This window comes from Hippocampus guttulatus, chromosome 6 (genome assembly GCF_054856545.1).
Source record: "Hippocampus guttulatus isolate MCC_2025c chromosome 6, RoL_Hgut_1.0, whole genome shotgun sequence".
NCBI lineage: Eukaryota > Metazoa > Chordata > Actinopteri > Syngnathiformes > Syngnathidae > Hippocampus > Hippocampus guttulatus.
The window spans coordinates 23,399,390-23,412,728 of record NC_141266.1 but is presented as its reverse complement, the minus strand read 5'-3'; the positions used below and the strand labels follow the sequence as shown (position 1 = coordinate 23,412,728).

At 46.0% G+C, this 13,339-nt stretch overlaps 1 protein-coding gene across 5 annotated transcripts; it reads left to right on the top strand.

The window, feature by feature from the left end:
* Positions 1-94: 94 nt before the first annotated feature.
* znf384b (zinc finger protein 384 b) lies at positions 95-12,062 on the top strand. Of its 5 annotated transcripts, none has more exons than XM_086113789.1 (11): positions 95-268; positions 973-1,065; positions 1,865-1,932; positions 3,138-3,366; positions 3,670-3,780; positions 4,075-4,205; positions 4,953-5,044; positions 5,492-5,716; positions 8,710-8,877; positions 8,965-9,043; positions 10,740-12,062. In XM_086113789.1, the coding sequence occupies exons 2-11, from the start codon at positions 1,002-1,004 to the stop codon at positions 11,361-11,363; spliced, it is 1,791 nt and encodes a 596-aa protein (XP_085969915.1). In that variant the 5' UTR covers positions 95-268; positions 973-1,001; the 3' UTR covers positions 11,364-12,062. The 5 variants fall into 5 exon arrangements, with proteins under 5 accessions (XP_085969915.1, XP_085969916.1, XP_085969914.1 ...); XM_086113791.1 differs by lacking the exon at positions 95-268 and having other exon boundaries at positions 308-1,065; positions 10,740-10,898; positions 11,019-12,062; XM_086113790.1 differs by lacking the exon at positions 973-1,065.
* Positions 12,063-13,339: the final 1,277 nt, after the last annotated feature.

The window sequence follows — 13,339 nt, the reverse complement described above, 5'->3', positions numbered from 1 at the left end:
TTATTTGCAATTGTATCTATTTATTTTCATTAAAAAAGCGGTGCTATTGCAGGACGTGACGTAATCGTGTTCACCTCCTTTTGTCTGACGAGCTCATCCGGAGGAAGTGAAGCGCCATCCGAGGCGGCCACCATCCGAGGAAGAAAAAAAAAAAAGGAACTTCATGGTTTTTTTTTAAAAACACACACATGTGGGAATTGTGTCCGAATTGAGGCGGACGAACGATCTTCAGGGTGGGGGCGGGAGACCGATTGGACGGTGCAATCGGGTAAAGAGCTGCTCTTGATCATGTTGTGCGATTGCTTGCTACATTTGCATGACTCGGCAGGAGGAAGTGTGTGTATGTGCGCCCGCGCGTACGTGTGGACGCGCTTGTTTTTTTCCTCTTTTTTTTTTAAATCACCGTTTCTTTTATTTTTTGCTCTTTATTTGTTGCTCGCACGTTGACACCCGCGCTATTGCTCGTTGCTAACATGCTAACCCGAACACGTCGGGCCTGATTAGATAACCTCAATTTAAACGCTACTTTTGTGTATGGTCCTTAATATACTGTTGTCATTTCAAGAATATTATTGGAATTTTGACCGAATAGCCTTTTAAAGCTAACGTAGTTCAATGTAAAAGTACTTACAGTTACGGACACTTTAGGCCACACGTTGCTAATAGGCTAAAAATAATCTCCATTCTGAACATTTGACTGGTTTGACATTACTGACTGTGGCTATTCGGTATACCGCACGAGTTAAAATATTTCATGCTCAGTGTGTCATTGATAAACGACGCACAATTGGGCTTTTAAAACGATCAAAACAAAAATAGTTTCATAGGCTGATGATAAACGTTGAATTGTGCTTTGTTTTTAACTGGACTTTTACTGTCTTAAAATTGTGTGCCATACTTCCTCCTTTTTTTTTTTTGTTCCTTAACCCTTTTGTGACTCTTGTGCCTTTTATCTTTTGGTGTGTTGTACAGAAGCCTCACTGTTGTCCACTGGGTGACAAATGACAATAGCGTTGCAGGGCCGATATTTAGATCAGCGGTTTCGGGGCGGGAATTCCCGGCCAGGCAAGATAAATAATTCCTTACCAGTTTTCTGAAAATGCTCTGACTCAGATGTGCAATATAATAAAAGCTGTTTGAATGCTGAGCCACAGCAAAGAGGAATGGATTGATGTACTGTATATAACAAAAATATTTTGGCCCTACTAAATTATAGGGTATGACATCTCAGTTGGATATACATATTTATTACAATGTGCATTTTTAAATGCAATTCTCAACATGTAAAGCACAATAGAAGGTTTGGGACTATGGTAGTTTGAACACTGATATGTGTAAGTAAAGCTAGGGGAAGTGGAACTGGAGCTCTACACAAGAACTCCGCAGTAACTAAAGGCTCCATACCGCCGATCCATTGGAGAGTGATAAAGCATTACGCATACTAACTTGAGGTTTTTGAGCATCCTACTTTTGCTCTTGCAGCCTTTAAACGAATCATATTGGGTGTCGGAGCAGTGTGAGGGAAATTGAGGTTCTCAAACTGGTAGTGAACTGCAGTCAGGGACAGAAAACCTTTGTCATTTGGTGAGCCCCGGGCAAGGTAGCTTACAAAACCTTTCAAATGCTGATGGCCTGACCTATGTCAGAGTGATACCTGAAACCAAACAGACTAAATGAAGTGTCAAGTGACTTTTGGCACACACTGTATAATGGTACCATGAAATCTTGTTTATGTCACAGTAGATGTGTCTCAATAATACAAATCATCCACCATTTTTGTCACAACGCATCATTATTTCTCCAGTGTGATATGTCACAATTTGGACATTTCAACCTGACGAAATCGTTGTTGTTTTACCTGCAGGAATAATGGAAGATTCTCATTTTAACTCATCCTATTTCTGGTCTCCCATCCCCACTGTGCCTGGACAGGTAGGACACATTCATTTGACTTATGCCCAAGCTCAGAAACCATTTAAACCGGACCAAACCGGAGGTGTTTTGTAAAGAAGTGGTCAAGTGTAATTTTTCTGTTGGAGCGCCCAACTCGATGCACCTACCTACTTTGGTTGAGGAAAGTAGGAGCAAATCCTAGGGACTTCTTTTCGCTTCTCAAATATCACTGTGTTTGTCTGCTAGATGGTATATTCAAATGACAAAACCCTTAGCAGTAATAGCAATGTAAAAAATAGCTGGCCAAATTCAACAACTCTTGAATATTTGACTAAAAATAATTTGGATAATAATCTCTATACTTTTATCGGGAGGGAGAGAGAGACGACTCAGGATGCTATCGAGGTGTTTTGCCATGCTGGGTGTGTTCCATTTCAGCATTGTGATGGCAGTTGTTCAAAGGATTTTATTTATTTTTTTTATTTTTGGGGGGGTCGGAGAAGCTCTGTAGCACCCCCCCAACAGACTTCAGAAGCGCAAACTGACAGGACAGAGAACGAGACCTGTCTGCCAGGAGTCTCCGCACTTTCTGCAAGTGTAAATGTGGCCCGGAGGCTTTGGAGCTTTTCGCACAATTTTACCCGCAACTTTCCCAAGTCTGTTTTGCTTGACCTTACACTTGGCATTCATGTAACCAAACCAAGCACATAGATGACATGTTAAGGCCTGGCCTCAAATAATGATTTTTTTTTTCCAAATCTTCAAAAGCTTTTTGGGTTTTTTTTTTTTTTTTTTTTTAGCTGTGTGTGACAGACCCCACACATTTTTTTACGCATGTAAATATGATCCCGCATGTTGGCTCATTTTATCCTCTTATATCACCAGAGTAGTGAGGTGGGAGGAGGTAGAAATATTTTGGGGAAATTAGACTGCTCGACTAAAGATGACGTGACGGCACTCAATGAATGAAGCGTCTGCGTGGCTGAATTACATACCCGACTTAAACCCGCATACGAAAGACGCTCAGATCGAATTTGAAAAGGTCCAATCCATGTCGCATATGGGCAAAAAAAAAAAAATTGTAATTGTTCTGCGGTGTGAACATACTGGAGTCATAGTCGTCGGCCGTTTGTGGTTATTGGTCGGGAAGGCGCAAAATGGGTTCAAAAACAGCCCGGTTGTCTTTCATGCGTAACCTGACCTAAGAATGGCCGTAACGTTGTTGTGTGACGCCTTGCGCGCAGCTGGAGAATGCCGTCTTCCTGAACAAAGTGAAAGAACAGCAGGAAAAGAGCGCCTCCTTCCCGCCTTCCTCGGCGTCGCACTACCAAACGACGCTGCTCACCATCCCCACGCCGGGAGGCAAGACAGATGGCGGCGGGCACCCCCCCGGCACCTCCCACCTGCACCCGCCGCACAGCAGCCAGAACATCACCGTGCTCCCCGTCCCCTCCACGGGCATCATGACGGCAGGTGAGTCGCTTTTCCCCGCTGACCCCCCCCCCCCCCCCCCCCCACACACACTTTGATTTCGACTCTGAATTGGCAACAGCCAAAACAACATTATAGCTGTCATATCTTACCGTAGGAGCCATGAAAGGCCTCTGCATTAAGTGAACGCAAGAGACTTCCACATGAGCAAAATGAGCGCTTTCCATTTTTATTGCTACTTCTCACTTTCTGACCTTTTTCATTCAAAGCGTCTCCGTCCACAGTGAGCAATGTTGTTGTTGTTGTTGTTTTTTTTTCTTGTCTTTTTGCGCGCGTGTTGTGCAGCGGGACTGGTCATCACGACTCCCCAAGGAACCTTGGTGTCTCCCACGTCCTCGCAGTCCTTTGTGTCCACGCACCCGACCACCATGATTGTCTCCGCCGTTCATTCTCAAGGTAAAACGCACCACAAAATGTGTTTAGCGCTCAAGCGGTGCTTCTCAGTGACTTTGGCCAACAGCAAAGTTGAGCTCAGACCTGCGTGGGTTTTCTCCGGGTACTCTGGTTTCCTCCCGCATTCCAAAAACATTGCACGGCAGGCTGATTGAACGCTCTAAATTGTCCCGAGGTGTGTGAGCGTGGATGATTGTTCGTCTCTGTGTGCCCTGCGATTTATTTTCTTATTTAAGCATGTCAGGTTTTTGAGAGTTTGACCTTTAAAAATACAATTTTTGTTCCAATCTTCCAAAGACAAAAAAGAAGACGGTACGCCCCACGTCGTGGTGATGCCAGCGCCGTCCAAGCGAGGCCGCAAGAAGAAGAGCATGGTGGGAGCGGGCAACGAAACCGTCATACTGGCTCAGCTCAGCGCTGGCGGACAGGTGAGAGACCGACTCTAATGCCATAAAACAACAAAAAATCAACGACAAGTCGTACTCGTGCAAAGAAATCCGGACATTTCTGCTGTAATCGTTTTTGTGTCACTTTTTGTCATTAAAAATTCCCCCTGCTATTTTCCTCTTTTTCGACTTACACGACAGTACAAAAGGGGCACAAGGAATAGAAAGAAATAACACTATGAGGATTCCAAAATGCAATGCCGTCATTTTAGGAGGAAAAAAAGTGCAACTTTTCGAGTACCGGTAATGTGACTTTGGGGGGGGGGGGGGGGTTCCCATGCCCCCCACTAACTAAAAGTATAGTGCTGCGGTACAAAAGGTCACTCTCAAATAAAAAAAGGCCTAATATCTCGAACATCTCTGAAAATATAATTTTTTTTTTTTCGCCGGTGGTGGTGAATATTACATATGGACATACGCGTCAAACATCAAAGCATATGAGGGAAGAGCGGTTAAGATTGCACGACTGTCCGTGTTTTCCTGTTAAGTGTTGTGTTTATTATTTTACTTTGCGTTAACTGCTTTGTTGCAGCTGCAGCCGTGGTGAAAGCGCTACACGTATTGTATTGTATATGCTCACATTCAAATGCAACCTAAATGCTCAACTGATAATGCGAATCATCTAAAAAGACGTCTCTTACAAAACCTCACGAGATCACAACTTTTCAAAGTCAAGCCTGTCGGCAGCGGTTATGATGCGCTCTATTTATGTATTTGTTTTCCGGGCAGGTGACCTCTTTGCATCATCACACGCGGGATCCGTATGACGTGTCCAATGAGGACGACGAGCCCGGGCTGAAGGACAGCACGAAAACCTACAGGTACGCGGCTCCCGCGCGCATCCCGCCGTTCTTCGCTTGACTCGCGGGATGCAAGCGCGCCTTCAGTCGAGCCGCTGGAGGCGTCACTTTGCTCGCATGTCGGACCGCAGCCAACGCGCCCGCTTCGCTTCACTTCTTGTGTTTGACGCACACAAGTCCATGGAAAACTCTGCCATTTGTGCCGCATAGTCTGCCCGCCCTCTACCTGATGCATGCGCATTGACTTTTTACAGTACGGACGTGCCCTTTTCACCTCTTGTGCTTTCACTGATATCTCCCTCGACATCTTTCCCTGTGTCTCATTTGATCACCCCTCGATTCGTGTCTGTGCTTCACCATCCTGCCCTTTCCTTTGCTTCGCTGTCTCGTCGTTTGTCTTGCCCCCCGATGACCCTACCCTGCCCCCTCCCCCTTCCCCACCCATTTCTGTGTCTCTCCCGCCTGTAGGTGCCGGATGTGCGCGGCGACCTTCTTCAGTAAGTCTGACATGCAGATCCACTCCAAGTCGCACACAGAGGCCAAACCTCACAAGTGTCCGCACTGCGCCAAGTCGTTCGCCAACTCCAGCTACCTGGCGCAGCACATCCGCATCCACAGCGGGGCCAAGCCTTACACCTGCTCCTACTGCCAGAAATCATTCAGGCAGCTCAGTCACTTACAGCAGCACTCACGGTACTGCAGACACCCCTCTCGTGCCCTCCGCCCGCCTTCGAGCCCCTCACCTAAGTCCACGCTTGCTCCCCCCCCCTCTGTACCGTGGTATGCATATCGCGCATATCACCGGGCCATTTGAATGTCGGCTTGCATGGCGGAGACCCTCCCTCCAAAAGCTCCCCAGACATCTTTTTTCAAGAGAGGCGGCCAATCGGGCCGGGTTCGGAATCGCGCCCTCTTCGCTTTTTGCCGGGAGTTTGCCATTTTGTAGTTCATTGGAAGTCGCCCGTGTTCTTGTTATGTGAACGAGGACAAATCAACAAGCAACAAATCTGAATTGGGCCTCGTGCGACGTGAGTGTATTTTAACACTCCAAAAAAAAGAAAAAGGGACTTAAAATGCGATTCGGTTAAAATGTAATAATAATAATACATTTTATTTATAAGCGCCTTTCAAGACACCCAAGGACACTACAATAACAAAAAACACAAAACAATACGGGTTGAGCAGCGGCAGCCAAAACGCGCCAGCGTTCACTCAATCCGAAGGTCAGAAAGAAACCACAGGGGGGGGGGGGAGAGAGGGAGAAAAAAAACCATGCTCAAACTACCCTCATTTTGAGGATAATTTGAGTGAGGCAAAAAAACTCAGGGAAGGGTGGGGGTGTAGTTTATTTGTAGAGCGCAGTTCATGCGCCAGGCAGTTCGGTGCGCTTTGCAGCTCCATTAAAATTACCAGAACACCGATCAAATAATTCCATAAACTTGAAATGAAAACCCTGGAGCGCAGCTACTATGTTTTCGTACGCTCTCCGGCTGGATTTGAACATTTGCAGACTTGAGGCTGGAGCACCGTCCCGTACTTTTAGCAGCGTGAAAACGTCAACGCAGCCTCACGGTCTTCAGTCCTGATTCGGGACACCAGCAGAAAGACGTTCGCGGAGGCCGAGAGGGTTCATACGTGGCGACAAAAAAACACTACACTTGAAAGTTGCAAAACAAGCCGCTCTTCAAAATTAGATGGCAGTGGACTGTAGTTACGTCAAAATTCAATTCCACTGAGCTGTACTCGAAAACATATGGTACAATACTTTAATATACAAATGTGCTGTAGTTAGTGTAGAACCAAATGTTTAAAAAAAAAACTTGCATAAGTGAGTAGGGAATGAATGAATGAATGATTCGGAGCACAGCCTCGGGTTTCTCTAAATTGGGGATCTAAAGTACGACTACTTCGTGAAAAACAGAAATACAAAGTGCAATACACTTTAATTTTTTTTTTTTTATATATCTTGCTTGACACTTTTCCTCAAATAATGGCCCATCCCAATTAAACGGCTGTTGTCATCCACTTATAAACGCCTTCCTTCTGCGTCAAACAAATGTTCATTTTGCCAAAATAAGAATTTAATTGGTGGCTTGAAAACGAACAGCACGACAAGGTTGCCGGGGAAGTTCACGTTTGATTGCTGCTCACAATCCCTCACACTTTCCTTTGTATAATTAGACGTTGGATTTGCCGCCAACCTCAAATGATCCGAACACGTAAATCGTTTCATTAACCGCTCCCGCCCTCCCCTTACTTTTTCCTTACCTTTCGTAAAGAAAGTGTCGTCACATGGCCATTGCTGCTCCAAACTGCCAATTGGTCACAGCAATCTCCAATTGCTCTTTAATCACCTAACGGATGTCATTGTCAACACTTTGCTCTCCTTTTTCCATGTACGTGCCCTCTCATTTTTGCCTCTGCCTGTCCGCATGCTCTTGCCTCTCTGTTCTGTCTGCGCTTTCCGCTGCACAATTACTTTCCCCTTTTAAACCATTAATGTTTTTGTTGAATAATGTCCCGCCATTAATATTCGTTGTCTGTGTGAAATAACCATGTGCTGCCCTGCTCTTTATTTTATTTTTGATTTTTGGAGCTGCTCGTTCATCCTCCCGTTTCCAGCAAGCGTTTGCACACAGTCGGTGTTTGCACAAGCCCAATCATGCGTGCGCATTCTTGACATGTGCTTTGTGAAGCTGTGTACACACACACGAAGCCCCCCCCCCCCCACACACTGCCCCATTCGCATGTGAGTCAAATTCCAATTTCAATAACTTTGCTGCTTCGCTGTGTGCATGTTTGCCATTCTCGTTGCTTCTGTATTTGTTGTCAGCACAGATTTGAATTATGATTACCGTACCTTAAATTGTGGCTTTGGGGCGATGGCCGCTTTATTCTTTTTGTCCATAATATGAAACAGTAAGAATGGTCTGTTGTAATTTGCATCAAGTGAAGCTGGAGTTAAACTCAAATTGTAATTTCTCCATTGCAGGACAAATAAAGGATATCTTAATCTTAAAAATAAGAACGCGACGATGTGCAGTGGCCACATGTCACAGTCTGCTGGTTATGTTCCACATAATGCGAGGTTGTCTTCACTTCAGCGTTCCTCCATTTTTCTAAAGAAATTGGGACCGAGCCCTGCCGCTAACAATAAAAATCTGCCAGGAATTGGAACTTTTATAGTTGCCACAAGACATTGGCAACAATAATGTCTATGAATGGATGTAATTACACTTTCTTACTAGGTGTCAATTTGAGGGAAGGGTGTATTCGGGGGGGGGGGGGGGTTAGAGGGAAGGCAACTCTTTAAGGAAATGCAATTTTTCCCCCCAAATTTTTTTTGTTTAATATTGAATCTTTGTACAAAATTGGATTTCATCTCCAGTAAAAATCTATTAAAAGTGCCTTTTATTTTTCAGAATCGACCACGGCATGCAGGAAAATATTTTGAAATGCCGAAGCAGCAAAGTTTCTGAACACAAATTTGCCGCAACCATAAACATGACTCTCATTTCATCATCACCAAAACGAGTGTCCTGACACTTTTTGTTACCGCCAAACACACATCCCCCGCCCCGTCCCCTCGCTGATGTGTGTTCATCACTTGGTAATGTGCTGACAATTTTAGACCACATGTTGTGGAATTTGACCTCTAAAAATAGCTGTGGTGTCTCCCCCGTCAGCAACCACACAGAGTCGAAGCCTCACAAGTGTCCCCATTGCACCAAGTCCTTCGCCAACTCCAGCTACCTGGCCCAGCACCTCCGCATCCACACGGGCGTGAAGCCCTACACCTGCTCCTATTGCCAGAAATCATTCAGGCAGCTCAGTCACCTACAGCAGCACAACAGGTAAAAACGCTCGAGTTTGGCATGGGGTGGGGGTGGGGGTGCTCTTTGGCTCTGAGCACTCACTCAATAATTGTGCTTTTAAATCAGGATTCATACCGGAGATCGGCCGTACAAGTGTACGCATGCTGGATGTGAGAAATCCTTCACGCAGCTCTCCAATTTACAGGTGAGGGGCGGCGAGGGGCTTTCCTTCATTATTCACTGGAAAATTCACCTCATCGCTGGTTGTTCTCAGGCCAAAGCCCTGACACATAAATGCACCGCGGTGCCTTGACTTCTGTCCGATTTTTATTCATTTTCTTTGGGTTGACTTGTGAGCAAAACTCCACCCAGCACACTTTGCAACAAGCAACAGTGGGGCTAATTGCTCAAAAAATGAGGCTCCGAGCTTCTTGGCAATTACATTACAGTTGAAGGTTACTGACAAATATTGGAATCGGCACCAGCCACCCCAAAAATCCATATCAGTTGGGCCCTACTTGATATATTTTTGTGTGTGTTAATTCTCTTTTTATTTATTTATTTTTATAATTGTTTGTTTAAGAGGGAAGCTAGAACAGATTAATGACATTTCCTCGCATTCTAATGGTGGAACGATGTTTTGTGCTACGGTGTGGTCATGGAATAAATTAAAATCGTAAGCCAGGCGTGTCAAAATATATTTTTGTTGCAGTTACAGTTTTCCTCGGAGGGCCATTCCATATAAATGTTGAGTCACTTTCTCAAAATTTTACATATAAAGTACACAACAAATAGATGGATAACTTGTTTTGCCATCAGACGTCAAGAATATATATTTTTCAACCCTTAAAGTTGCTGTAGAAATGCTTGCAATATCTCCATGTTATTTATTGCCTAGGACAACTTGGAACGTTGGTACAGATTTTAACGAGCATCGGGGAAGTCGATTTAGTATCGCGGGCCACATAGAAGGATGTGGCGGGCCACATCTGGCCCCTGGGCCTCGAGTTAGATTTTTTTTCTCAATTTATATGGACAAAGGAGCCATGAGGGAGATGGCGGAATTATGATGGGGAAACGAGGCGTTGCTTTTCTTTCTCGACATTTAATGATGATGTCACGTCGTGGAGACGTCGACTAAAGATGACGTCGCCTCATTGCCGCGCGTAATAAATGGAAAGTCTGCGTGGCTGAAATGCGACCATTTCTTATCATACTGTATGCAGTATGTTTACAATATCCTGGTCCAATAGCTAGTTTACATTTTTAAAATCTTTGCCTTCATATCTCTTGTTCTGTCTCAAACCCTGAGTCGGGTGAAAGGTCATGAAAATAAAATCTATTGTCAAATAAATCTTCCCTGAAGGGACAGGGAATACTGATGTTGATTTTATAAACACAATCTTTCACAGTGTTTTGGTTTTGCAGATAATTTCCGAAAAGAATTCTTACTTTATTAGTACATTAATTTGCTTTATAGCAGGTCATTTTAACTTTGTTTGTTTTTTTGTGTTTGTTTGTTTTTTTTAATGCGGAAAATTTCAAACTTTCAAGCCGCAGAATCGGAATTGTTTACCGTGGAATCAACGGGTTTTCTCCGGGGGACTCATTAGGCTCAGGAACTCTTACGTTAAAGTGAGAAGACATGACACTCTTGCCACGATCTTGTGTTATCTACGATTAATAATCTTTTGTTAATTACTGTGTGTGGATTTCACTATTGGCAACGGGGCTCGCCCATGCACAAATCAGATTCCCTGTTTTTTTTTTTTTTTCTTTCCTGAATGTGTCACTTGAATCATTCTGTGCAAATCCAGCCTTAGACATGTTCCAAAACGTCTCACTGTGTTCTTAACCCTCCCCCACCCCACCCTCCAACAACCTCCCCGGTCCTAATAAAGTCCCATCGACGTCAGCACAACAAAGACAAACCTTACAAGTGCTCCAACTGCAACAAAGGCTACGTGGACGCCGCCAGCCTGGAGGTGCACATGTCCAAACACACGGTCAGGCATGCCCGGATCTACTCGTGCGGCCTCTGCAACCGCACGTACACCTCAGTAAGACCAATATGCATTTGTGAAGAGAATTCCCAGTGGCCTCAGTGGTGCCACACGCCTGCCAGCTACTTTACACCGTATAGTCACATGTCCACTGTCTCCCCTCTACCCTCACCCCAGGAGACGTATCTTGTGAAACACATGGAGAAACACGGCCAAGAGCAGTTGAACGCTTCGGACGCCGTGGCGGCGCAGCAGAGCCAAAGCCAGGCGGCCCGCGCTCAGTCCGGAGCTCGGGGCCAGGCGGAAGGCTCAGAAGGCGCGACAAGCCGAGCCGGACACGGCCAAGGCGGCTACGGCCAGCCGGACGCCATGCCCTGTCCCTTTGACCTGCACCAGTACAAGACGGTGTCGGCAGGAGACATCCAGTACAAACCCGTCGGCGTGTCGGACATTCCCTCCCACAAGGACCTCTGTCTAACTGTGTCGTCTTCCAGTATCCAAGTGGAGCACCTCAACTCGTAAAAGACGGAGGGGGGAGGATGAAAAACGCAAAGGACATAAAAGCAATACTACAACGGAATGGGGAACTTTTGGAACTGTGCCTGGGAATGTTTTTTTTTGTTTTGTTTCACCAACAGGACAAGCAATGTGGGTTTTATTTTACTCCCAAGTGTCCTCGCGGAGGGAAATGTGTGTGAAAGGCCGCCGTGAAAAGATTTACAGTCCATCACAGTGATGGTTTAAAAATGGAGAAGAAAAGGAAGCGAGAGAGTGCCTGTCTTTTGTGTCGTTTTATCACCTTCTGCTCTTCTGTACAAATGCAGCGCGCGGGTCATAACCATGTTATGCTCTGGAGAGTATTTGGAATGACTTTTTACATCAGTGTTATTAACTTTTACTGCGTGGCATACTTTAATGTTAAAGGGACAGAGGTTATTTCCTTGTCAGGAAAGTCAAAAATAACAATCATGTATTTGTAGATACATTGTATACTACCAGCTGATAACGTGTGACGTGTGTATGTATATATAAATAATGGATACCTAAATGCAGGCTCTCGCGGTGTAATCCCATCATTCTGCTTTTTGTGTGTGTCTGATCAGTGTCTAGCTTTGAAATACATTCAGAAAAATGTTTGTTATACGCAGTTATGGACGCACTTGCACATCTGACCTTTTTTTTTTTAAAATAATGAACAATAAAAAATGTTTGGAACATTTATCACTGGTTTGTTTATGGACATTCATCATATTCAGTTGCATAACATCCATCCATCCATCCATCCATCCATCTTCTACCGCTTATCCGGGGCCGGGTCGCGGGGGCAACAGCTTTAGCAGGGAAGCCCAGACTTCCCTCTCCCTAGCTACTTCTTCCAGCTCTCCCCGGGGGATCCCGAGGCGTTCCCAGGCCAGCTGGGTGACATAGTCACTCCAGCGTGTCCTGGGTCTTCCTCGGGGTCTCCTCCCGGTGGGACATGCCCGGAACACCTCACCAGGGAGGCGTTCAGGAGGCATCCGAATCAGATGCCCAAGCCACCTCATCTGGCTCCTCTCGATGTGGAGGAGAAGCGGCTCGACTCTGAGCCCCTCCCGGATGACCGAGCTTCTCACCTTATCTCTAAGGGAGAGCCCGGACACCCTGCGGAGAAAACTCATTTCGGCCGCTTGTATCCGGGATCTCGTTCTTTCGGTCACGACCCATAGCTCGTGACCATAGATGAGGGTTGGAACGTAGATCGACCGGTAAATTGAGAGCTTCGCCCTTTGGCTCAGCTCCTTCTTCACCACGACAGACCGATACAACGTCCGCATCACAGCAGACGCTGCACCGATCCGCCTGTCGATCTCTCGCTCCCTCCTGCCCTCACTCGTGAACAAGACCCCAAGATACTTAAACTCCTCCACTTGGGGCAAGATCTCTCCCCCGACCCGGAGGGGGCACTCCACCCTTTTCCGACTGAGGACCATGGTTTCAGATTTGGAGGTGCTGATTTTCATCCCAACCGCTTCACACTCAGCTGCGAAACGCTCCAGTGAGAGTTGGAGAGCCCCGTTTGAAGGAGCCAACAGCACCACATCATCTGCAAAAAGCAGGGATGCAATACTGAGGCCACCAAAACGGACGCCCTCAACGCTTCGGCTGCGCCTAGAAATTCTGTCCATAAAGATTATGAACAGAATCGGCGACAAAGGGCAGCCTTGGCGGAGTCCTACCCTCACTGGAAACGATTCCGACTTACTGCCGGCAATGCGAACCAAACTCTGACATCGGTGGTATAGTGACCGAATAGCCCGTATCAGGGGGTTCGGTACCCCATACCCACGAAGCACCCCCCACAGAACTCCCCGAGGGACACGGTCAAACGCCTTCTCCAAGTCCACAAAACACATGTAGACTGGTTGGGCGAATTCCCACATACCCTCGAGGACCCTGCTAAGGGTGTAGAGCTGGTCCACTGTTCCACGGCCGGGACGAAAACCACACTGCTCCTCCTC

What these genes read in the sequence shown, in the direction of transcription:
- znf384b (XM_086113789.1), top strand. Translation starts at nt 1,002, where the DNA reads ATGACAATAGCGTTGCAGGGCCGATATTTAGATCAGCGGTTTCGGGGC. An exon ending in TCCCCACTGTGCCTGGACAG is followed by an intron (nt 1,933 to 3,137) that starts GTAGGACACATT and finishes CCTTGCGCGCAG; the next exon opens with CTGGAGAATGCCGTCTTCCT. An exon ending in CGCAGCTCTCCAATTTACAG is followed by an intron (nt 9,044 to 10,739) that starts GTGAGGGGCGGC and finishes GTCCTAATAAAG; the next exon opens with TCCCATCGACGTCAGCACAA.